Source organism: Dreissena polymorpha, chromosome 2 (assembly GCF_020536995.1).
Source record: "Dreissena polymorpha isolate Duluth1 chromosome 2, UMN_Dpol_1.0, whole genome shotgun sequence".
Classification (NCBI taxonomy): Eukaryota; Metazoa; Mollusca; class Bivalvia; order Myida; family Dreissenidae; genus Dreissena; species Dreissena polymorpha.
In genome coordinates, this window is record NC_068356.1 from 114,193,707 (window position 1) to 114,219,163 (window position 25,457).

At 36.4% G+C, this 25,457-nt stretch overlaps 1 protein-coding gene across 5 annotated transcripts in view; it reads right to left on the reverse strand.

The window, feature by feature from the left end:
- Nucleotides 1-25,457, reverse strand: part of LOC127868548 (disks large homolog 5-like) — a 98,603-nt gene that overhangs the window by 32,414 nt on the left and 40,732 nt on the right. For 2 of the 5 annotated variants that reach the window (XM_052410398.1, XM_052410397.1), the window contains exons 3-7: nucleotides 15,395-15,439; nucleotides 11,420-12,717; nucleotides 10,099-10,192; nucleotides 8,115-8,331; nucleotides 1,469-1,604 (exon numbers count right to left, since the gene is read on the reverse strand). In XM_052410398.1, the coding sequence (XP_052266358.1) occupies nucleotides 1,469-1,604; nucleotides 8,115-8,331; nucleotides 10,099-10,192; nucleotides 11,420-12,717; nucleotides 15,395-15,439 (1,790 nt within the window). Of the gene's footprint in view, nucleotides 1-1,468; nucleotides 1,605-8,114; nucleotides 8,332-10,098; nucleotides 10,193-11,419; nucleotides 12,718-15,394; nucleotides 15,440-23,296; nucleotides 23,612-25,457 lie in introns of those variants that run through there. The other 3 variants (XM_052410399.1, XM_052410400.1, XM_052410401.1) reach the window with 2 other exon arrangements.

Here is a 25,457-nt window from a genome sequence, read left to right on the forward strand (position 1 = left end):
AAAACAAGGGCTGTTTGTAAAACATGCATGCCCCCCATTTGGGCTGTCAGTTGTAGTGGCAGCCATTGTGTGAATACATGTTTTGTCACTGTGACCTTGACCTTTGACCTAGTGACCTGAAAATCAATAGGGGTCATCTGCGAGTCATGATCAATGTACCTATGAAGTTTCATGATCCTAGGCCTAATTATTCTTGAGTTATCATCAGGAAACCATTTTACTGTTTCGAGTCACTGTGACCTTGACCTTTGACCTAGTGACCTGAAAATCAATAGGGGTCATCTGCCAGTCATGATCAATGTACCTATAAAGTTTCATGATCCTAGGCCTAAGCATTCTTGAGTTATCATTCGGAAACCATTTTACTGTTTCGAGTCACTGTGACCTTGACCTTTGACCTAGTGACCTGAAAATAAATAGGGGTCATCTGCGAGTCATGATCAATGTACCTATGAAGTTTCATGATCCTAGGCCCAAGCATTCTTGAGTTATCATCCGGAAACCTATTTACTATTTCGCGTCACTGTGACCTTGACCTTTGACCTAGTGACCTGAAAATCAATAGGGGTCATCTGCCAGTCATGATCAATGTACCTATGAAGTTTCATGATCCTAGGCCTAAACATTCTTGAGTTATCATCCGGAAACAGTATTACTATTTTGAGTCACTGTGACCTTGACCTTTGACCTAGTGACCTGAAAATCAATAGGGGTCATCTGCCAGTCATGATCAATGTACCTATGAAGTTTCATGATCCTAGGCCTAAGTGTTCTTGAGTTATCAACCGGAAACCATCTGGTGGACGGACCAACCGACCAACGGACCAACATGTGCAAAACAATATACCCCCTCTTCTTCAAAGGGGGACATAATAACTGCTAAAGATTCTCATCAAACCAGTAACAACAACAAAGAAGACAAACTTGCACAATTTCAAGTTTGTACTAGATAGAGCTATTGTAGATCTACAGAGTGGCATGAATCACAACACACCACATGTTTTGACTGTGTGTTCATAATATGGATTTATTTATTTTGCTTATATTGATTGCGCTGGAATAATGCAGGCCATAAAAGATGCTGAATTTGTATTTCTGGACTGATAAAAAAAAATGCACTTTTCACTCTGGGGATAAAGGTATTAGAAAATGATGGTTAAAGCGTATGCTGAGACTGCGTAAAACTAAATTTAAACTAAGTTCCACCCATTATAATCATTTTCTTCTTAGTTAATATGCAAGTTTCAACATGCAGTGTTTGAATTTAAATTATTTAAAATTCAGATGTTATGGTAGGTTAGCCAATCATACCAGTTATGTAAAACCATAAAATGTTTTTTCAACTTAAAATGCATTCTCAAAAACTGCTGACCATTAATCAAGTTATTGAACATAATGCTTATACATATAAACTGCTAATAAATAAATAAAACACAGTAACATGACAACATTTCAACATGAGACATACCAGTTCAATTTCGAGAGTTTCTGTTTCAAACTCCTGCATATCAGCGTCGATAGCGGAGTCTCGACTGTGGTTGTGTGCGACAGAGTTGAGCTGACTCTTCCTGGACTCCTTCTCATTCACCAGCTCATACTTGTCCCTACAAAAACAACACAGTTGAGCTGACTCTTCCTGGACTCCTTCTCATTCACCAGCTCATACTTGTCCCTACAAAAAACAACAGAGTTGAGCTGACTCTTCCTGGACTCCTTCTCATTCACCAGCTCATACTTGTCCCTACAAAAAACAACACAGTTGAGCTGACTCTTCCTGGACTCCTTCTCATTCACCAGCTCATACTTGTCCCTACAAAAAACAACAGAGTTGAGCTGACTCTTCCTGGACTCCTTCTCATTCACCAGCTCATACTTGTCCCTACAAAAAACAACAGAGTTGAGCTGACTCTTCCTGGACTCCTTCTCATTCACCAGCTCATACTTGTCCCTACAAAAAACAACAGAGTTGAGCTGACTCTTCCTGGACTCCTTCTCATTCACCAGCTCATACTTGTCCCTACAAAAAACAACACAGTTGAGCTGACTCTTCCTGGACTCCTTCTCATTCACCAGCTCATACTTGTCCCTACAAAAAAGGCAAATCATTTGAGCCTCACTCTGGGAAAATGGGGCTAAATGCAGAAGCATCCTCACAGATTAAACTGTGCAGTCCGTACAGGCAAATCAGGGACGAAACTATCCGCCTATTCTGCCTATAATGGATTTTCACTAAGAAGATTCTCTTTAAAATATAAGAACACCATAAAAGCTTAAGTGTCTTCCTGATTAGCCTGTGTGTGGACTGCACAGGCTAATCTGGGATGACACTTAATGCACATGCATTCAACCGTGTTTTCCTTCAGTGAGGCTCATTTGATGAATCTCTGTTTGTTTGTTTTTTGTTTTTGGCTTCCGTAGTATTTTATAGTATTTAAGTCCCGTTATATTTGGGGTCAGTAAACTTGCTCACACATTTAATGTGCAAGCTTTGCCATTCCTATTGGAAAACTGACGCAAAGTGCGCATACCTGGCCTTTTCATGGCCATTTTGGGAAACAATGCAATTTTGGGATTGGGAATTTTCACTTTGGGTAATTTTGGGATTTGGGTAAAACTAATAACACTGTATTATGTGAATTGGGAATTAGACATCAAACTGGGAATGGACATCATTTTGGTGATTTTCTCTAACAAAACTATTCATTTCATGATCTTCATTTATTTTTGTAATATATTATCTATAATTTAAGCTTAATAAGCAATTTTCCATGACTTTTTCCTTAACAGTGATTGTATTTTTATCATTTAAAGTGTATTTTGATCCGTGTCCATGCGCGGCATGGACACAGTTTCATTTCATGAGGATTTTTTGTTAAATTAATAAAAAATCCAGTTTTGAAGTAAAATCAATTTAAATGATACTATTATATATGCAAGTATCTGTTTTAATTATAAATTGTCAAAGTAGATAAATACAACATATAAAACTGCTTATTATGCACACAATTTATTCCCAAATTGATGTCTTATTCCCAATTCACATAATACAGTGTTTAATTTAGTTTGAATTTATAACGATTCAAATAAGAAGAACAAAATCATATAAAGTATAGTTATATGCTTTGTTAGATGCATTTGAAATAAAATTGAGATAAAATAATCATAAGACACCTCTTTCTAAAAAAAATATGAAGGGGAGGATTTTTTTTTGGTTTGGGAACAGACTCATAGAAACACCAGGAAAAGGCCTGCATACTTATGCCAGTATCTGACAAATGCCCAAATTGAATACATGTTAGAAGGCAAACGACCAGATAAATTAGTTTGTGACTCACTGTGAGAGTGGTACAAGATAAAGTATGCTAAGGCTAAACTATGATATAGGATAAGCCCAACTTAAGTTTTTATGGTTTGTTAAATCTTTCATTAGATCATTCTGTGTTAAATTCAATGACAAATTTTTGCTGCTGTTAGGAGTTTTACAGTCATTGCACTGTGCCCTTAGGCTGTGTAATATGATGACTTCAATCTCACAAAGCAGACTCACCCCCAGAAACCCGATATGCTTTGAGAAGTTGGATGTGCTAGGAAAAGTTGCCGATAGATTTCGATGAATTTCGGTAGGGTAAGTAAATCCAGTTCTATAATTGTTTAAAGGCATTTTTGAATTAAAATATATTTTGGTGTATGCAAAGGAGGTATTACCATGTATGTTAGAAAAATCCTGGTAATTAATATTAGGGATTTATTGAAATATGGCTATTTAAAGTCGACGATGCAGGGATTTGTCCCATATTTAGCACTTTATTTACAAATTTCTTTAAAGGTATGCCAGTGAACAAGTTTTTTGCACTGACAATTATTTTAACCAATATCCCCAAGTAACATATCCGCCAGGGTTTCTTACAATTCTTACAAAAATTCGTATTGGTGGAAAAATTCGACTTTACATTCAACATGTTGATGAACAAGCAAATTCGTAGAATTGATATCCCCCGCAACATATGATTTGTTTGAGTTGGGTGCAAATCGGACGGATGAACATACTGACAGATGGACGGACGGCGGGGGATATATACTCATACCAAGTTTCAATGAAATCCGCCAAAGCACTTCCAAGATATGGCTCCGGACACAAAAATGCCTATAGTAAAAAGCATTTTTTCAAGATACAAAGGGCCAAAAGTCTGTTTTTAACAGATGGTGTACAATGCCATTTGGCGTGCATCATCCTCTTATGCATATATATACTCATACGAAGTTTCAATGAAATCCGCCAAAGCAGATCCAAGATATGGCTCCGGACACAAAAGTGCCGGACGGACGGACGGACGGACGGACAACGCCAAAATAATATCCCTCCTCCTCTGGCGGGGGATAAAAAATTATATGACATGGTGCAGTACAAAGATGTTGAGATATGACATGAGTGCGGTTCATTTATAAACTTTAAAGCTCACTTTTACAGCTGATTTATGCCCACTCTGATGCATTGTAGATCATTTTCATTGAACTTTGAGATTTTATCATTACATCCGTTCTGAAGCTAAGTTAATTTCCAGCTTATTTGTATCTTTTTTTATTGTTTGAAAATCATTGTAAATGTAAATATATTTTAATTCAAAAATGCCTTTAAACAATTATAGAACTGGATTTACTTACCCTACCGAAATTCATCGAAATCTATCTGAACTTCTCACGGCATATCAGTTTTCCGGGGGTGAGACTTATAATATGCATTTAAATAGTCTCAAATATCCTAACTTTCCAAGTAAATGGTTTAAAATAATACATTATAAACTTACATACTGCAGGCTGACAAGTGACTATCTGTGTAACAGTAAAGCAAAAGAAGGGCTTATTTATTAAAAAAAAAAAGACATAAGCAAGTACGATCTATCACAGTACAAAAATATTACGTTTTCCGTAAGTTTCTTGGCAATGGATGAGGTGTTACTGGCCAAACTAGCAGGATTTTTTACTCATAATAATGTTAAAATTTTCATTCAAAAATTGAATTACCGGTATAATAATAACTCACATACTTTACATGAAATAATATATTTTCACAAAAACTTGAAAAGAAACCAAATATTTCAATCCACTAAAAATTGCAAATGCTTTAATGCTTCCCATCAATGATAGGTGAGTGGCGTGGTGAACCATCTTGGTTACAGTGGTAATCTTTGCTATTGCTATAAAGAGTGGAAAACAGATTCTTCATGCATTAGATAAAATTACCACATCAGAATGTTTAACAAGATTTCTGGTCATGGCAATTCTGGTGGGTCGGTGGGAAGGGGTAACAAACTTATTTTCAATTATTGGCCTTATTTAATAAAATATCTATAGATTTAAAAGCAAAGATCAGCAACATTAGCCAACCAATTAAATCTCAGCAAATTATCTTTCATCACCAGTGATTTACTTGTTTTGTTTTCTGTAAGCTTTTGAAGACCCTGTTTCCTGAATTGCAGCTACTTAAAACAATTGAATGAAGTGAATGGATGTCACTGGTCTTCAAGTACAGATAACATGATATCAGAGTCCTGTTAGGTAATTTGCCTGCAATTGAAACTATAGATGATATGAAATTCCCACTATTAATTATGCCCCCCTTCGAAGAAAAGGGGGTATATTGCTTTGCTCATGTCGGTCGGTCGGTCGGTAGGTCGGATGGTCCGTCCGTCCACCAGGTGGTTGTCAGACGATAACTCAAGAACGCTTGGGCCTAGGATCATGAAACTTCATAGGTACACTGCAACGCCGATATATCGCGGTTGGTGGGGTCCAAAGATCGCGAGCGCGATATATCCGGCGCGCAATATAACTCAGGAAATGTCTAACTCAATTGTATTGCGGTTAACTTGCCAAATTTTCCCAATGTTTTCATTTTATATACAGCGCTGCTACATATTTGTTTTGTAATAATTGCAAACCAATTATACAAAAAACGTTTTCATTACAACATAAGTATCTGTGTATTTATCATAAAAACCAAAATGTAAATTATGTTTTTTATTTTCATGTACGATCCCTCGTGAATCAGCTAAAATGAAAAATTCTTGCCGTAAAAAACATATAAAATACATTGTGCATAGATTTGAATTTCACTGAGCGTAACGGTAACGATACCGTGTGTTTGAATTATATTTTATTAATAGGAAATGTCAATGCCACATAATTCGCGAGATACTTTTGTTGAAATTTACAACGAAACTTTTAACGGAAATTAAATTATCGCAATGTTGTACCGGCTACGATTTTTTTTTTTTTAAATAAATACACCCACGCCAATTTTCGCGCGCTTTTTATCAGGACAAAGAAATTCATGACCAGTTCCGAAATTTAACGATCTATATACCAGTAAACTGCCATTATTACCTTTGCAATGACACTAATTGGATATTTCCTAAGTGTTAAAAACAACCCCAGTCTTGTGTAAACAACATTGTCACTAATCGACTGTTTTTCACGCTTCACTGCGTGCCATAGTAAGCCGCGAAATATGGGGTGTTGATACTAGCTAGAACCGGTTTTTTGCTTAAGTTAGCGAATTCTCAGATTTAAACATGTCATTTAGTGATCATGCTCGTCGGATTTTTGGGAGCCATAGCCAAAGCGCGATATATTGGACAGCGCGATATAACGGTCCGCGATATATGGGCGTTGCAGTGTACATTGATCATGACTTGCAGATGACCCCTTTTGATTTTGAGGTCACTAGGTCAAAGGTCAAGGTCACGGTGACAAAAGTCGTATTCACACAATGGCTGCCAGTACAACGGACAGCCCATATGGGGGGCATGCATGTTTTACAAACAGCCCTTGTTTTTCATATGATTTGTCTATTGGAATTAAGGCCCCAATTTCAGCTTGAATTTTTTTTTAAAAATCATCTGGCGTTCATCATTCTGGTCCAGGAAATGACACATTAAGGATGACAACAAAGAATTACATCTTCGGAAATTAAATAGGGATTATCTTTTATTTAGATTTAAAAAACTTGCCATTAAATTACCCGTATTATGTTCATCGTTTTTACGCCCAAAGTTTCATTTTAGCCTTTTGCTGGTACCTAGAATTGAGTTGTATTAAAATTCTTGTTGCCGAAACATGTTTTACTTATAATCAGCTATCATAAGAAAGAATTATTTTATACTGATCCCAAATTGCAGTGAATTGTGCACTATTCAATTATTGACAATTTAGTTTGGCATCATCCAAATTATTGAAACTGTGTCGGAAAAAGTAACAAAAACCATTTACATCATGTTAAATGACCTTTTTGCATTACAAACATCAAGAGTATTTATCTGTGTGCAGATTACATATAATATGGATCCACTTCACAGATAGACAAGAGCACAGAAGCACTAGAAGACAAGAGCACAGAAGCACTAGAAGACAAGAGCACAGAAGCACTAGAAGTCCATCAAGAACTCAGGAACAATGAGGCTCAAGTAGCCCATCCTGTATTGGGGCTACCGGGTCCTCGTGTTATCTCAGACATCAGTTGTCAGACCCTCCATACAACAAGAGCAACCCTAGATACCACTTTCACAATTTAGATCAGCGCTTGATTTCTGGCTTGAATTGCTTTTCTAGGTAACACTTTGTAGCTTTCATATTGTTGTTCAGTTCAATTCAACTTTAGAAGGGCTTACACTTAGAACAGTTGAATTGTTTGTTTCCTTGAATAGATCAAATAAAACATATTGTCTAAAAAAATATTAGAACTGCGTTTGCATTATGAAATCTTTGTTGAACACATTATTGTGAATCATAATTAACTAATTACCATTTGCACAGGCATTCTTTGGTGAACAAATTATTTTGGAGCATGATTAACTAACAACAAAATAATTTCAAGTGACCTGATTTGCATTAAACAGTAAACAATTCATTAATATAAGATCTAATAAAGAAGCCAATCCTTCCAATGAAAAAGGGTACCATTTTTTAAGATGTGTATACAAGATGAAAGCCATGCAGATGCAAACAAACACATCAAGTAAGTAGACAAGAAAGATTGGAAACCGCTGATAAAATATTGCTTCTAACCACTTAAAGCCAAAATAAACAATGTCAATGGAATTCTTAACTCTTCAGACCTGTACTCTTTCAGCTCTCTGACAGCTTCATGTTTTTGTTTTTTCATCTCATCAAAGTCACGTATAGACTGTGCAAGGTCGCTCACGGCGCGGTCCCTGTCACGGCGTAGGCTGTCACACAGGGTGCGCATGCTGTCGCGCTCCTGCACAATCTTGTCACGCTCGCTCATTGCCCAGTCTCGACGATTTTTGGCTATTTCAGCTTCATGTACGCCATCTAAAAAAATGTTATGGAAAATTCAGAGTTGATAATCTATTTCTTGCATTTTTTATTTTTCAGCTGAAATAATTAGTACAGGAATACATTTTCACTTACCATCAAAACTAGAGCTTTTAACCAACGTGACTTGACCCTGCATCTCATTGTCAAATATGTTCAGGTGAAATATACTAAGTAATGTATGAACCTGATAAAGTATTTTCAAATGATTGCGTTGTTTGTTTGTGTAGGAACAACTTCGGAAATCACAATAAAATGTATTTACTTTGCATTATGGAAATGTTGCTTGCACCAGTCCAGTAAATAGCTCTCTTTATTTGATGCTTTCCAGTGGTTTATAGAGAAATATCAGTGAAATAAAACTGGAATTTCACTGTTTTAAACAGTGAAAAATAACAGTGAAAAACTAGAGCTTTGTCACAGACGTGACGAATACCCCCACATGCTGCATTGACACATATTTTGCATGTCGTCTTCACAAAAAACAGCGGACACCATGCTCAATTTTTAAAATGCACTCAGTGACTCCTTGACCTAGTTTTTGACCCAGAAAGGCCCATGTTCTAACTTGGCCTAAGGATCATCTCCATAAAACTTCTGACCAAGTTTGGTGAAGATCGGATGTAAACTACTTGAATTAGAGAGCAGACACCATGCTAAATGTTAAAAAACACACTAAGTGACCCAGTGACCTAGTTTAAGGCCCGGAATGTCCCATGTTCAAACTTGTCCTAGAGATCATTTAGATAAAACTTGTGACCAAGTTTGGTGAGGATTGGATGAAAACTACTTGATTTAGAGAGCAAACAACATGGTGAGGTTTAAAACGCACTAAGATACCCCGTGACCTAGTTTTTGACCCGGCATGACCCATATTCAAACTTGACCTAGACATCATCTAGATACAACTTCTGACCAAGTTTGGTGAAGATTGGATGAAAACTACTTGAATTAGAGAGCGGACAACATTGTGATGTTTAAAAGGCACTAAGTGACCCCGTGACCTTGTTTTTGACCCGGCATGACCCATATTCAAACTTGCCCTAGACATTATCAAGATACAACTTCTGACCAATTTTGGTGAAAATATATTATTTTATATGATCACTCGTGAAGTAATATCGATATTCCATCGAATCCAACAAATATCCTATATGTACTTAAGGTGGTAACAAGTTAAACTTAGACTTCATGTGGTGCCTGTACATTTGTACACACTTTAGTACTTGGGATACATATTGTCAAGATAAACATTCTGACCAAGTTTCATCCAGAATGCCTCATTAATCTGGCCTCTAAGTGGTAACAAGGTTTTTATTGGATTTGATCTATTGACCTAGTTTTTGAACAAACTTGACCCAGAATAAAACTTTGCCTAGATATTGTCAATATAAACAGTATGGCCAAGTTTAAACCAGATTGAGTCATGTATGTGGCTTTGGGAATGGCAACAAGATTTTCCTAAAATTTTACCCAGTTTTTAATCACAAACTGCACCAAGATTCTATTTTGACCTAGACATTGTCAAGATAAAAGTTCTGATTAAGTTTAATCATGATTGAGTAATATATACATAGGTTTTCCTAACTTTGACCTCGAGACCAAGTTTTTGAACACACTTGACCCAGACTCAAACTCTGACTAGTATTGGGGAGATAAAAATGAGGCCTGTAGAGTTTTAATGAGTTAAAAATTGACACTGCAAAGTGTGTGTGTGTGTTCTACATTAACTCTATATTTAGTATTAATCTTTAGAATGCATACCTTGCAATTGCTGGTTCAGCTTTTCAATTCTCAATTTTAATTGCTCCGTTTCGCGATTGTATTGGTCCATCTTGTCTGCATTCTCCTTCTGAAACTGTAACACACGAAAAATGTCCTGAACAAGATTACCAGATTCACATACTTAACATTTGTGGTAATTTACATCATAATTATCAGATAAATATTAACAAGGGACAAAATTGTCACAAAACCAGGTTTTCATTGTGAAAAAAAATCTGATAAAGGGAGAAACTTTTGAAATGAACAAACAAAATTAACCCCCTTTGTAAGTTTGTTTAAAAAAAAAATCTATTTTTAGTCGTGGCGACCTTGACATTGGAGATATTGACGTGATTCTTTCGTGCGACACACCGTCCCATGATGGTGAACAAATGTGCCAAATGATTTTAAAATCTCACATTGAATGACATAGTTATGGCCAGGACAAGCTCATTTATGGCCATTTTTGACGTTTGAACTCAAAGTGTGACCTTGACCTTGGAGATATCGACGTAATTATTTCGCACGACACACCGTCCAATGATGGTGAACAAATGTGCCAAATGATTTTAAAATCTGACAATGAACGACATAGTTATGGCCCGGACAAGCTTGTTCCGCCAGCCCGCCAGCCAGCCAGCCAGCCAGCCAGCCAGCCAGCCCGCCAGCCAGCCAGCCAGCCAGCCCGCCCGCATTCGCCAATCTAATAACCAGTTTTTTCCTTCGGAAAACCTGGTTAAAAATACAGTCCAGACAAGCTACATATATATAATGCCTTTTTTGACATCTAATTATGACCTTCACCTGAGTATAGACATCGTATATATGTTTACAATTTCTGGAAAGTTTATATTTTACATGCATGATGAAATTTCTGCAAGAACATACCGATTTATACCTAGATTTGACTTTTGACCCTTGTTTGACCTTGGCCTTTGAGCTAAGGAAGTGGGTCTTACAAAAAAAATAGACTCCTTATGGTTAACATTGGTCCAAATGGTCCTTGTGGTGAGTTTCCATTAAATTGCATGGTAAATGATGCAGTTACAGTACTGACTACCAAAAAGTCATATAATGACTAAATTTGACGTATGACATGGTTTTTACAAATGACACACCATCTCTACCTGGTGAACATTGTTATTTTCAGTTTTATGAAACTATAAAAGTTGCAGTCCAGACAAGATCGAACGGACAAACCTATGAAAACACAAACATGAAACAAATTGCGATTTAAACACCTTAAATTTTAATTAATGAGCAGCCCCAGCCTTGCTCTGCAAAAATATTCTCCGTAACATGTAATGCTACTAAACCATACCTGTTCACGTTCATATTTTTCTCTAAGAATTCTGTCTCTGTCCTGCATTGCTTCTTGTCTCTCTTTACGTGCAATATCTCTCTGCTGGATTGACATCTCAACTTCCTTCTTGTATTCCTCCCTCTGCTTCTCAATGGCACTCTGTTTACTGAGGAGCTCATTACACTTCTCACTGAGCTCATTTCTTTCCTTCACTGACTTGTCCCGGTCTTGAAGTGCCGATGTAATTTCACGTTTCAAAGTCTCTGCCTCGTCTTGAGCAGATTTTTTGTCCTTTTGTAATGTTTCAATACTTGCTTCATTCTGAGACAGCCTTTCATTCAGTTGTTCAATTTCCTTATGAACTTGGTCTCTTTCTGACATAATCAGGTTATATTCACGGAACACAGCATCCTTGTCTTTCTGAACAAGTTCCAGTTCCTTCTTTGCTCGCAACTGACCAGCTAATGCTTGATTCATTTCTTTCATTACATCATCCCTTTGCTGTGTGATTTTCTGTATTTTTTCTTTCATATCATTGCATTCATGTATCACTTGGTCCCAGTTCCTGATTGCAGCAGTACACTGCTGCTTCAAACCATTTCTTTCAAGAATAGCCGAGTCCCGTTCACTACACACAACCTGCAACTGCTTTTTAAGCTTTACATTTTCCTCTTGGGAGTTTTCAAATTTAGTTTTTAGAGAGCTATGCTGGGTGACTAGATCTGAGTAGCGATCCCTTAACGAGTCATAATCCTTCTTTATTCTGTCATACATATCCAATGCATTTAGCACTTCACTAGAACCACTCTTACTTACAATATCCCGCTGATGCTTACGTAATTCCGTCATTTCTTTCTGGTCTTCTTCTCTAAGTTTACGTAAATTTTTTACTTCCTGTTCAAAGCGTTTATTTTCTGCAACTAGATCCCGATTCTGACCTCGCATGACCTCTGCGTCCTCACGTGTCTGCTGAAGCTGGCTCAGTGTGGACATGTAGCTCAGTCTATAAGAGTCAGACTCTTTGATCACAGCATCATAACGTTTTGTGTTATCTGACTGCTGCATTTTTAATGCTTGAAGTTCAGACATTGCCCTTTCACACTGAAATTTTAGCCAATCATAGTCTCTGTTATGGCTTCTATGGCGACTCTCACCGTTTATTCCCTGTTTGTATCGTCCTGAGTGCGTGATTTTGGCCCCACTGAAGTGGGCGTCGACCAGAGATCCATCCAACGAGCCCAAGTCCTGGAAATCATCGTACTCACAGGACGGGATCTTCCGTGTATAGGTCTTCAGATCCTGTGATCTGGCGTCACCTGCAAACAAACGCATAATTACATCATTTAAATAATTAATTGTAGAAAACCTGCATATATTTGTCATTTTAAAACAAAAAAGAATCTGGCAATGTCACCTGCAAACAAACGGATAATTACATCATCTAAATTATTAATTGAAGAAAACCTGCATATATTTGTCATTTTAAAACAAACAAGAGCTGTCTCCATAGGAAGACATATGCCCCTGAAAAACGCTTTTTCGAAATCTAAACGCAGATTTCTAAATCTTAACGCGGACCCTAAATTCAAGGTCAAGGTCAAAGGGGTCAAAATTTGTGTGCGTATGGAAAGGCCTTGTCCATATACACATGCATACCAAATATGAAGGTTACATCTGAAGAAAGATAGAAGTTATGAGCATTTTTGGAAACCTAAGCGCAGACTTCGAAACCTGAACGTGGACCCTAAATTCAAGGTCAAGGTCAAAGGGGTCAAAATTTGTATTTGTATGGAAAGGCCTTGTCCATATACACATGCATACTAAATATGAAGGTTACATCTGAAACGACATAGAAGTTATGAGCATTTTTCGAAACCTAAACGCAAAAGTGTGACGGAAAGACAGACGGTAAGAAGAACAGACAGTGCGATCCCTATATGCCCTGCTTCGGAAGCATAAAAAGAATCTGGCAATCAGATCAAAACCTTCTTCTTATATAAATAACATGAACACAATCAGGAGGTGCATGAAAATAGGGAAAGCTGAAATAGGACAAGTTACTACAAACATCATATCATTTATATAATATTGGACCTACATTCATCTTACCATTAGTAATTTGACAGTTTTTGTATTGACATTTCAAAATGTATTCCAAAATTGTATTGCTTATTGTTAACAAAAGGTGAAAAAGTTTAATTAGTTTTAGTAAATCGAAAGAAAATTTCAAATTTATTTGATTATGATTACCTAGTATTAAATGCCATCAGAACTTAAAGGAATTTTGATCACAGTATAAATGTAAACAATATTATTAATGATAATAATTTAAAACATCGCAAACATATTTTATGAATTAATGATTAAGTTTTCCTTGCAAAGACAATAAAAAAATTTAATAAGATTATTTAGGTTTTTTATATTCTCGATACTGATATAACTTTAAACTTTAGCACATCATATTTGTAACAAAAACATTTTCAACATAAAACCCCAAGCTGTGATCATTTTTTTACATAAGAAGTAAAACACAACAGTGACATTGTAAATCAATTGTTAGCGATGAATGGTAAACATTTTCTCATTCTTCTTCATTTTGTTTCCAATATTGTCATAGCAAGTAAGGACTATTTTGTTAAAAAATAATCTGAGTATAAAGTGCTATGTCCTTTAAAGCAGTTACATTTCTTTTGCCAACAATTTTGCAAGACAAAAGCAAACATGGCAGCAAAACAATGAACAAACAAACATATGATTGCCACCAGCTTCTGAAGTCAATTTTAAGCACTATTCGAGGTTACACACAACCATTATCCTTGACAGATTTAATACATAAAGAAAGCTGAAAAGCAAGCAACTTCTGAATAAATCTCATCAAAATCTTTAGCCACAAACTCAGATTTCTCACGTTTTGACACTTTTTAGATTTTTTCAAGGAATACAATACAATAATATATGCTCTTTTCAATATTTCTTGAACTTTGGAATGCCTTACAATATTTTTAACACCGAGGTCCTGGTCTCTTCCAGCCGATTTCAAGATCTAAGTAAATTTTACTATCAATTTTTTTTATAACCAAGACACTACACTTACAAGTTATATTGTATCACGTATAATTTTCAACAGTTCATCATTATAAATTAAACTATATGAAATGAAACAGTAATTGGCCATTGAAAGTCAGTGCCTATATATATGCAAACAAGAAGAAGGATGCGCCATTCCACAAAGAAATTATAATGCATTATAAAAGCAAAAGAAAGTTACGATAATATTTTAAATTGACTTTCGTAAGCAAGTCAGCCTGCCCACATGTTTATAACTACAAATTACAATCCAAATTAGGATATTCAACACCTAACAGTTGCATGTTACTTTTTCCAGTTCATGTGTCCTTTTTAGTACAAAACTGTGATGTTACTTGCGCACCCTTCTGCTTGTTTGGGCCTTGTACATGTTATAACCTTACATGAATTTGATACCTAATGAGCCCAATTGTAACTGCAACAAGGAAAATACACAATGTGTCACTTTATACTACAACAAGAGATGTGTTCGTCAGAAACACAATGCTCCCTATTGCACCGCTTTGAAATAAAATTTAAAATCATGACAAATTGATTAAATGAAGAAAATACTTTCTATACTGTTTTTGTTAAAAACTGCATTTGAATATCAAATAAAATTAAACATGTAAATAAATTATTCACAGACAAACTTAGAATAAATCTTCACACATCCTGGTAAAACATCGCCTAAAAACATCATTATCATTTGCGTTTGCAAAGCACACAAATTAGAAAAACAAGCTCTGTTTATTGGCAAAATGTAGGCCAACACATTTACCTCAACATGATTTCAAGAAAGCAGCCATTATCTCAGTATTAAATCTGGTGTTTCTAGAATATATGATTAATCTGCTACCAGAGCTTGTATTAGCTTCTTGCAAGAAAACCCCTCACATTGTTTACAACTTCTAACAAAGTACTTACATGTTGATGTTAAGCCCTTCCAAGGAATTCGGCAACTAATAAAATCTAATAAATAAAGAATAATGTACACAAATGTGAGCAATAAACAGCAAAAGCTCCAAACCTGTATGAACTATATTTATGAACTATGAACCAGTTTTCTACAGCAATAAATAAGTGACACACATAATAGTCCAATGTTAATTACTTGACCAAGGTAATTAATTATAAACAAACATTTAGGTCAAACCATTGCCATTTACTATCATGCATAGACTGGTGTTGTTTATCTACCTTGTAAAGACAACATGTCTACTTTTTACATATTTCACAGACAACCATTATAAATAAAGAATAATAAAACATTTGCTCTGAATTAGTTAAAATGATAACAACCATTCAGAAACTTAAATAATCTATCAAATTACTTAGGTCCATTTGGTCCAGAAGGAAGACATCACTGTTCAACGTTTCACTAGTAATAAATTTGATCATCCAAGAAATGTTCACCGAGTCCAAAGTCACAAGAATAACGAATTTACAGTTTTTAATCAGTAAATTTGTGAAAAATTCACAATAAACACAACATATTTGAACGCATAAAAATCAGTCTGTTATCCAATGTAAAAACTTGGAATCTAGGCTTCCAATAATACACAGAAAGCAACTGGAAGCACTTGCTCAACTTTTATATCATATGGCTGCTTCCATTTATCAAGTCAAGGCTTACACAGGAAAAAAAGTAAACAATCAGATAAATTAGGTCTGGTTTGGAGCACTTTTCCAGGTAAATAATCAGAAGAGAACAGCTGCTAGAGAGGGAGAAGGCCAGGTGTAACAATATTTATCTCACTGATTGGAGCTGTCAGGACTGACAAACAGTGAACTCTCAAGGCCTGGCAATGACTGGAAGCCTGTGACCTGATAACAGTAGCAGCCATGAAACCAACATTGGAGTCTCGCCATGGAAAAATGGGTCTGAATGCATGTGCACAAAGTATGTCCCACATAAGCCTGAGCACTTCCCACAGGCTAATCAGGGACAACACTTTCAGCCTGAACTGGATTTTGGCTTAGAAGAGTCTTCCTTAAAATGAAACATACCATAAAAGTAGAAAGTGTCATCCCTGATTAGCCTGTAAAGACTTCACATTCTAATCTGGGATGACACTTTACGCACATGCATTATGCCGAGTTATCCAGCAGCGTTACTCATGTACAGTACAGCCAATGCGGAACAAACATATTTCACGATCCACGACGGCAAGGCGCAACGAGTCGATGCCGAGTCGGCCGTTGAAGCCGCTTCAGTATGCGGCGGCAAGTCGCATTTCCTGGCGAAGCTTCGCATCTGTCCGCCGAGACATGCCGAGGCAAGCAGCGATCCGCGACATGACGCCGAGTCATTGCGCATCTTCATATCAAAATATTTTTTAAATGATTACTTAGTCAAAGAAATTAAAAAGAACAATTATAAAAATATATAAAATCATAATTAATTTAATGTGCGCGGATTCAAAATAGATAAACTAGTTAATAAACAAGGGCTGTTTGTAAAATATGCATGCCCCCCATATGGGCTGTCAGTTGTAGTGGCAGCCATTGTGTGAATACGTTTTTTGTCACTGTGACCTTGACCTTTGACCTAATATAAGTTATCATCCGGAAACCATTGTACTATTTCGAGTCACTGTGACCTTGACCTTTGACCTAGTGACCTGAAAATCAATAGGGGTCATCTGCCAGTCATGATCAATGTACCTATGAAGTTTCATGATCCTAGGCGTAAGCATTCTTGAATTATCATCCGGAAACCATTTTACTATTTCGAGTCACTGTGACCTTGACCTTTGACCTTGTGACCTAACAAGAGCTGTCAGAGGACAGCGCGCTCGACTATTCTTGTGCTTGACAGTATAACGTAAGCCATCATGGGGAAATTGTTCATATACAATAATTTATTAGAAGATCTTTCAAAAATAAAACAAGGAAAAAAAAAATTGGGGGGGTAGGGGGGGGGGTAGGGGGGATGAGAAGGGGGTATAATGTGGGGTGTGGTAATTTATTAGATGTAAAAAAAAAAATGGGGAGGGCGGTGGGGGGGTTAGGGGGAGTGAGGAGGGGGGTTTATAATGTGGGGTGTGGTAATTTATTAGATGTTTAAAAAAAAATGGGGGGGGGGGGTGGGGGGTGGGGGGGTAGGGGGGTGGGGATGAGAAGGGGATAAACTGTAGGGGTTGTGGGTCATTTATTAGATTGTTTAAAAAAAAATGGGGGGTGGGGGGGGTTAGGGGGGGGTGGTAGGGGAGAGTGAGAGGGGTATAATATCAGTGGGGGTGTGGTTAATTTATTAGCTTATTACAAAAAAAATTGGGGGGGAGTTGGGGGGGTAGGGGGTTCGGGGGGGAGGTGAGAGGGGGGTATAATGTGGGTTGTGAAATTTATTAGATGTTTTTAAAAAAAAAAAAATTGGGGGGGGGGTGGGGGGGGGGTAGGGGGGTGGGGGTGAGCTGAGTGTATTAATGTGGGGTGTGGTAATTTATGAGATGTTTAAAAAAAAAAATGGGGGGGGTGGTGAGGTTTGGGGGGGGAAGGGATTCTGGTAGGGGCGTGGGGTATTGTTTGGGTGGAATCCATTGTGGTATTCAGGTAAGTGTTGTTTTGTCAAAGTAATAATAAAATGTGATCATAAATAAAGAAGTTATGGCAATTTAAGCAAAATGTTCAATTATCTAAGTGTAAAAGGGGCCATAATTATTTCAAAATGCTTGATACAGTGGTCTGCTCTTGTTAATAGGTTGGGGTCATGTTGGTAAACAAGTTTGCAACATATAAAAGCAATATGTCAAAGGATATAGGAAATATTTGGGGTAGTACGCAAACTTTAACATAGATTTATCAAATATATGCATATTCTAAGTATAAAAGGGGCAATAATTATGACAAAATGCTTGATAGAGTTGTCTGCTCTTGTTTATAGGTTGGGGTGATGTTGGTAAACAAGTATGCAAAATATAAAAGCAATATGTCAAGGGACAATTAAAAAAAAAAAAAATGATCTCACACTGACATGAACAAATATCCTCTATTTATTAAACATGAAATTTAAACTTATTGCATTTGTTTCCCCTGTATATAAGAAATATATAATAGTGTATTACCTCCCCTGTCCTGCTTATATTTATATTAATCAACAAAATTAAACATTAACACAATATTTAATATACAAAATATACAAAAAAATCTCATATTCAGATAATATTTTTACTGATCCACTTTATTTTACTCAAATGATGATGTTTCATTGGATTGATAATTATAGATTTAGGATTACAGACCAGTTGCTTCAGTTATATTGTACAGAGTTCGCCCTGTTGGCCGCATATGCGTTCTTGAGTTATCATCTAAAAACCATTTTACCATTTCGAGTCACCGTGACCTTGACCTTTGACCTAGTGACCTCAAAATCAATAGGGGTCATCTGCGAATCATGATCAATGTTCCTATTAAGTTTCATGATCCTAGGCCCAAGCGTTCTTGAGTTATCATCCGGAAACCACCTGGTGGACGGACCGTCCGACCGACCGAGTGACATGTGCAAAGCAATATATCCCCTCTTCTTCGAAGGGGGGCATAAAAAGCTTGCTATTGTTTTGTTTTTAGTAATTGCATTCCCGTTTCTAAAGAAATTTCTGTCATCCGGATAGAAATAATAATTATTTTAAAAGAATGCAAATAAAAAAATCGAATTTATACAAACAAAATACGATTATCACGAACATGTATTAATAAAATTCCAATAATCATTTGCCAGTCGTTTTTAGAATCTGCTAAAGTACTTTAAGCTACTTTGTGTGCGTTTATTGCGCTGTATGATTATTGTCTTTATATTAAACGATCAACGAACATATTTGTTTTGGGTTTAATTTTTACGACAACATGTATTAGCATATAAACAATGTCACGTAATTATGTTTTGGCACATACGAGTGGTCAAGACTCCAACAGGTTGTGGATTTATAATTGCTTGTTGTTTTTTCTATTATATTTTAGCTGAGACAATTAGCAGTTTGAAGCCACATCAATAACCATCACTTAATTGTTGTTTTGTTAATTATCAGCTTATTATAACTATTGTTTGACTCTGTGTATATAAAGTTGTTTCATTTTGTTTATATTATACAGTTGATATCGCTAATCATTACCTGATAATCCTGTATATTCCAGTTTTAAAGCAAATTCCGGTAAATATGTACGATAAAAGTGCTCAAGACACACACATATTCGCAATTATTCTTAATACATTTTGGCATTTGTTACTATTTAAAGATGTGATGAAATAACGTCCAATCAGGGCGTTTTTTTTTCCACTAAACACGCATAAAACGCCTGACGTGATGTACATGTTTTTATACAACACAAAATTCACCCAAACTTTCCATGCGACGTTATACATGTCTGCATAATTTTCGCGCGCTTTTTAACTGACTAACCCCTTGAGGGCCATGTATTTCAACCTGACAAGAACCAATGTTGAACTCTGCCAAAATATCATTAGAACAAATATTAATCAATAGGGGTCATCTGCCAGTCATGATAAACATACCTATGAAGTTTCATGATCCTAGGCCTAATTTTTCTTGAGTTATCATCAGGAAACCATTTTACTGTTTCGAGTCACTGTGACCTTGACCTTTGACCTAGTGACCTGAAAATCATTAGGGGTCATCTGCCAGTCATTATCAATGTACCTATGAAATTTCATGATCCTAGGCGTAAGCATTCTTGAGTTATCATCCGGAAAACATTTTACTATTTCGAGTAACTGTGACCTTGACCTTTGACCTAGTGATCTGAAAATCATAAGGGGTCATCTGCCAGTCATGATCAATGTACCTATGAAGTTTCATGATCCTAGGCGTAAGCATTCTTGAGTTATCATCCGGAAACCAATTTACTATTTTGAGTCACTGTGACCTTGACCTTTGACCTAGTGACCTGAAAATATAAGAGGTCATCTGCCAGTCATTATCAATGTACCTATGAAGTTTCATTATCCTAGGCGTAAGCATTCTTGAGTTATCACCTGGACACCATTTTACTATTTCCAGTCACTGTGACTGTGACCTTTGACCTAGTGACCTGAAAATCAATAGGGGTCATCTGCCAGTCATGATCAATGTACCTATGAAGTTTCATGATCCTAGGCGTAAGCATTCTTGAGTTATCATCCGGAAACCATTTTACTATTTCAAGTCAATGTGACCTTGACCTATGACCTAGTGACATGAAAATCAATAGGGGTCATCTGCCAGTCATGATCAATGTACCTATGAAGTTTCATGATCCTAGGCCTAAGCATTCTTGAGTTATCATCCGGAAACCATTTTACTATTTAGAGTCACTGTGACCTTGACCTTTGACCTAGTGACCTGAAAATCAATAGGGGTTATCTGCCAGTCATGACCAATCTACCTATGAAGTTTCATGATCCTAGGCCTAAGCGTTCTTGAGTTATCATCCGGAAACCATCTGGTGGACGGACCGACGGACCGACAGACATGTGCAAAACAATATACCCCCTCTTCTTCAAAGGGGGGCATAATAAAGCTCATTTCAGAATCGAACAAAACATTAACATTGTGCGTAGTTTATTCAACGATAATTTGTTAAAGCGCATTACGTGCCATATCGCTTATTAAAGCGTGAAAATAATAAATATGAAAGTAGCGTAACTCTAGGTTTCTATGCTACACAAATGTACATGCAGGTGTATATCTTTCCACTCAATCCGCCGCGTACGTACAGTACAGCCAAAGCGGCACAAACATAATCCGCGGCTACACCACGGCCAGATTATCAGTACGCGGCGGCCGAAACGTGTGTTCACGCGGCGGATCGAGTGAAAAGATATCCACCTACATGTACATACATGTATGTGTAGCGTAGAATTAATTACGCGCAACTGTTAATGTTTCGTTCGATTATCATTATTAAATTTGTAATCCGAAACACACTTCCGTATTTTAATGCTTACGTGACCTTTGGCAAATTCTAGCGTCAAATAAACAGTGCTTAAATATCCTTTGTTTCATAAAAAGCGCGCGAAAATTATGCAACATGTAGAACGTCGTTTGGAAAGTTTGGGTGTATTTTGTGTTGTATAAATACATGAACATCACGTCAGGCGTAAATCGCGTGTTCAGTGAAAAAAAAACGCCCCGATTAGACGTTATTTCATCATCTCTATAAATAGTAACAAATGCCAAAATGTATTTGATACTTAAGGAAATATCGAGAATGTTTGTGTATCGTAAATATTTACCAGCATTTGCTTTAAAACTGGAATATACGGGATTATCGGGTAATTATTAGCGATATTAACTGTATAATATGAACAAAATAAAACATGTTTATATACGCATATTCAAACAATAGTTATAATAAGCTGATAATTAACAAAACAACAAATACGTCGTCACCGTCTTGATTATTGATGTGGCTTCAAACTAATAATTTTCTCAGCTTAAATATAATAGCAAAATCAACAAGCAATTAATTGATAAATCCACCATATGTTGGAGCCTTGACCACTTGTATGTGCGAAAACATAATTACCTGACCTTGTTTTTGTGTGAAATACATACACTACGGGCGGGAAACAAACTTAATTGGCCAGACACATTAACTATGCTTACATGAATATTCTAATACAATCCGCGCACAATAAATTTATCATGATTTTAATTATTATTATAATTGTTCTTTCAAAGTTTGTTAACTACATGCAACTAATAATTTTAAAAAGATTTTTTATTTCATGATGCGCATCGACTCGGCATCATGTCGCGGATCGCGGCATGCCTCGGCGGACAGATGCGAAGTTTCGCGGCGAAATACGACTTGTCGCCGCATACTGACGCGGCTTCAACGACTGACGCGGCATCGACTTGTTTCGCCTTGCCGCCGCGGATCGCGAAATACGTTTGTTCCGCTTTTGCTGTACTGTACAGCGAGATTTACTCCGCGAAAGTACGCGAGGTTAAAACAGACTCGGCGTTGTGCGGGAATCGATGCCGAGTGCCTCGGTGAAACGCCGCGTGAACACTCGACACGGCCGCAACGTACTAAATTTCTGGCTGTGGCGTAGCCGCGGATAATATTTGTTAGAACTCTGCCAAAATTTCATTAGAACAAATGTTTAGAGCAAGTTTGTCATGATGATTGGACCAAAAATTTTAGTTCTATAGTATAACAAGGTTTCATATGACCATATAAGGAAAACTGCCCTGCCCAGTGGCGGCCATGGTTTTTTAAAGTACAGGAACCATTTTAAAACACAGCTGAGAGATAATCAGAACAAATGCTCTGACCAAGTTCCATGAAGTTTGGACAATTAATGAGACTAAGATTTTTAAAAAGCTGTTTATTTCTTATGACATAGTGACCTTGTTTTTGACTTAATGGGCCCAGTTTCAAACTGGGATGAGATATAATTAAGACAAATGTTTTCATAACGATGGACAAACAGCGCTCAAGTGAGCTAAAAAAATAATCTATGCATTACATCTGAATAAGCAAAATAACACTATTGTCAGACTGAAAAACTATTAGAAATATATGCTGGAAGTCATCAACCAAATTTGAAATTTTGTTTCACTTTCCTTTCAGAAATTTGTGTAGTGTGGTGGTAGCGTATTAGCATTTGCTTCAACAAGTCTTGGGTTTGAATCCCCAAGAAGGCACTTTTTTATATTTATCTTTGTATTCAAATTATTCATAACTTTTCAAATATAACATATTTTATACTAACATCATTCAAGGACATTTTTCAAAAATATGAAAATCTGTGAACAAGTCACTCAAATAAACATTTTATAAAAATTGAGTAACAAAATCATAAATCTTGGAATAAAATCTTACCCTGTTAACACCAATCATGGATCCAAAATTAGCTCCCATATTTGCAAAGGTGCGCATTCAATATTCAAAGGAAACACAACTTGTAACAAACTGTTTACAACTTCAGGTTCTGTACACTTAACAATGTTAGAATCAGAGTTGTAAGTTAAACCCTAGCTATCTTGGAGGCAAACTAAATGATAATGGGCTGATATGTCACGCTGTGAATGGGTAATTTAGATAGTAGTGTCCCTCTTTGTCATAAAACAATAATTACTGTTTTATTTGTTGGTTTTGGTGGAGACATTATGCACGACTTTGTGTCAGCCTGATTGGCTTACTTTACTGAAATTGTGATACATATACTTCAAATGAAACACTGCAACTTTATTAACATTCCAAAGAGGTTTTATTATTTTGTGGTGCATGATCAAACGTTTCAATAAAATCTTTTAAGATTCCATGGGGGAACAATGATGTAGATGATTTAGATAAAAATAATGGAAAACAACTGTAAAAAGTATGCCTGTCTTTGAAATCAATACAACACTACATTTTCTGTTCTATTTTGTAATCTGACTCACAGGTATAAGCACCAAATGAAACTGAATGCACAGTAATAATAACATCATTGTCATCAAACAAACTTGGAACCATTATATTTAGTTTAAACCTATTAATTTTAGCTTGATTGCATCGAAAGTCTCAGGCTTATATAAACGCTCTCAAGTCCGTTTCCTGGGCCTAGAACCAGTACTTGGTGTCTTTGGGGGAGATCTAAAGAACGCTCCCACGGTGGGGATCGAACCCGTGACCTACCGGTCGCTAGGCGGACACCATATTCATTACACCACGGCGACCTTACATTTCTGGATAAGGCGCTTATAATTTCATTCTTTTATTCATCATCTCATTTGTTAATTTATTATGCATAATTAAAAAATATTCTTTGCGGATTTTTGACAGCACATTAAATAGAGACCAAAAGATTAATGATATGACATGTACTTTGGTTGTATTTGATTTAACAAGTCCACTTAAAGTGATAAACAGACAGTCCACATTTTGGCTGTATTTGATTTAACAAGTCCACTTAAAGTGATAAACAGACAGTCCACATATTGGCTGTATTTGATTTAACAAGTCCACTTAAAGTGATAAACAGACAGTCCACATATTGGCTGTATTTGATTTAACAAGTCCACTTAAAGTGATAAACAGACAGTCCACATATTGGCTGTGTTTGATTTAACAAGTCCACTTAAAGTGATAAACAGACAGTCCACATTTTGGCTGTATTTGATTTAACAAGTCCACTTAAAGTGATAAACAGACAGTGCACATATTGGCTGTATTTGATTTAACAAGTCCACTTAAAGTGATAAACAGACAGTCCACATTTTGGCTGTATTTGATTTAACAAGTCCACTTAAAGTGATAAACAGACAGTTCACATTTTGCAGAAATCACCAGAATGCAGATATTACTTAGGTCCCATCATCCCCAGCTCACCAACTTTCAGCATATCGCTGAAAGAGTAATACTCAAGACTCCAATACCACACACCCCAAAACCAAGCAAGTTTCTAATACAACTTCATGCTTCTTGCGTCCCATTTCTCTTTTTGGAGTTCTCTTATCTTTCTGCTGCACTGCACACAGATGAGAACCTTATGATAAGCCCTTCTTCGGTATCCTCTGACTCAATGTTTATTCCTACATAATACAGTTTATACACCCAGTTTGTCTCCAACTGCACAGATAACAAACACTTTGTATCTATGGTATAACTATGTTACAAAACTTCAAAAAATAATTGCGAATTTTTTTAGGCAGAGCATTCAGTAGATCTGTCACATTAAGAGCATTGAATTTCAGAGTTACCAATGAGAACTTATGGAAGGGAGTACCCTTTATTCTCTGGATTCAACCATTTCTGCATTAGAACGACAAGAACTTCTGGTAGAATGCTAATCAGTATTTGAAACAAGATGTGTTTGTGAAACACTATGTCCCCTCATATATTTGACCTTTGACCTTGAATGATGACCTTGACCTTTCACCACTTAACATGTGCAGCTCCATGAGATATACATGCATGCCAAATATCAAGTTGCTATCTTCAATATTGCAAGTGTATATTAAATGAGCGATTTTGACCCATATATTTGACCTTTGACCTT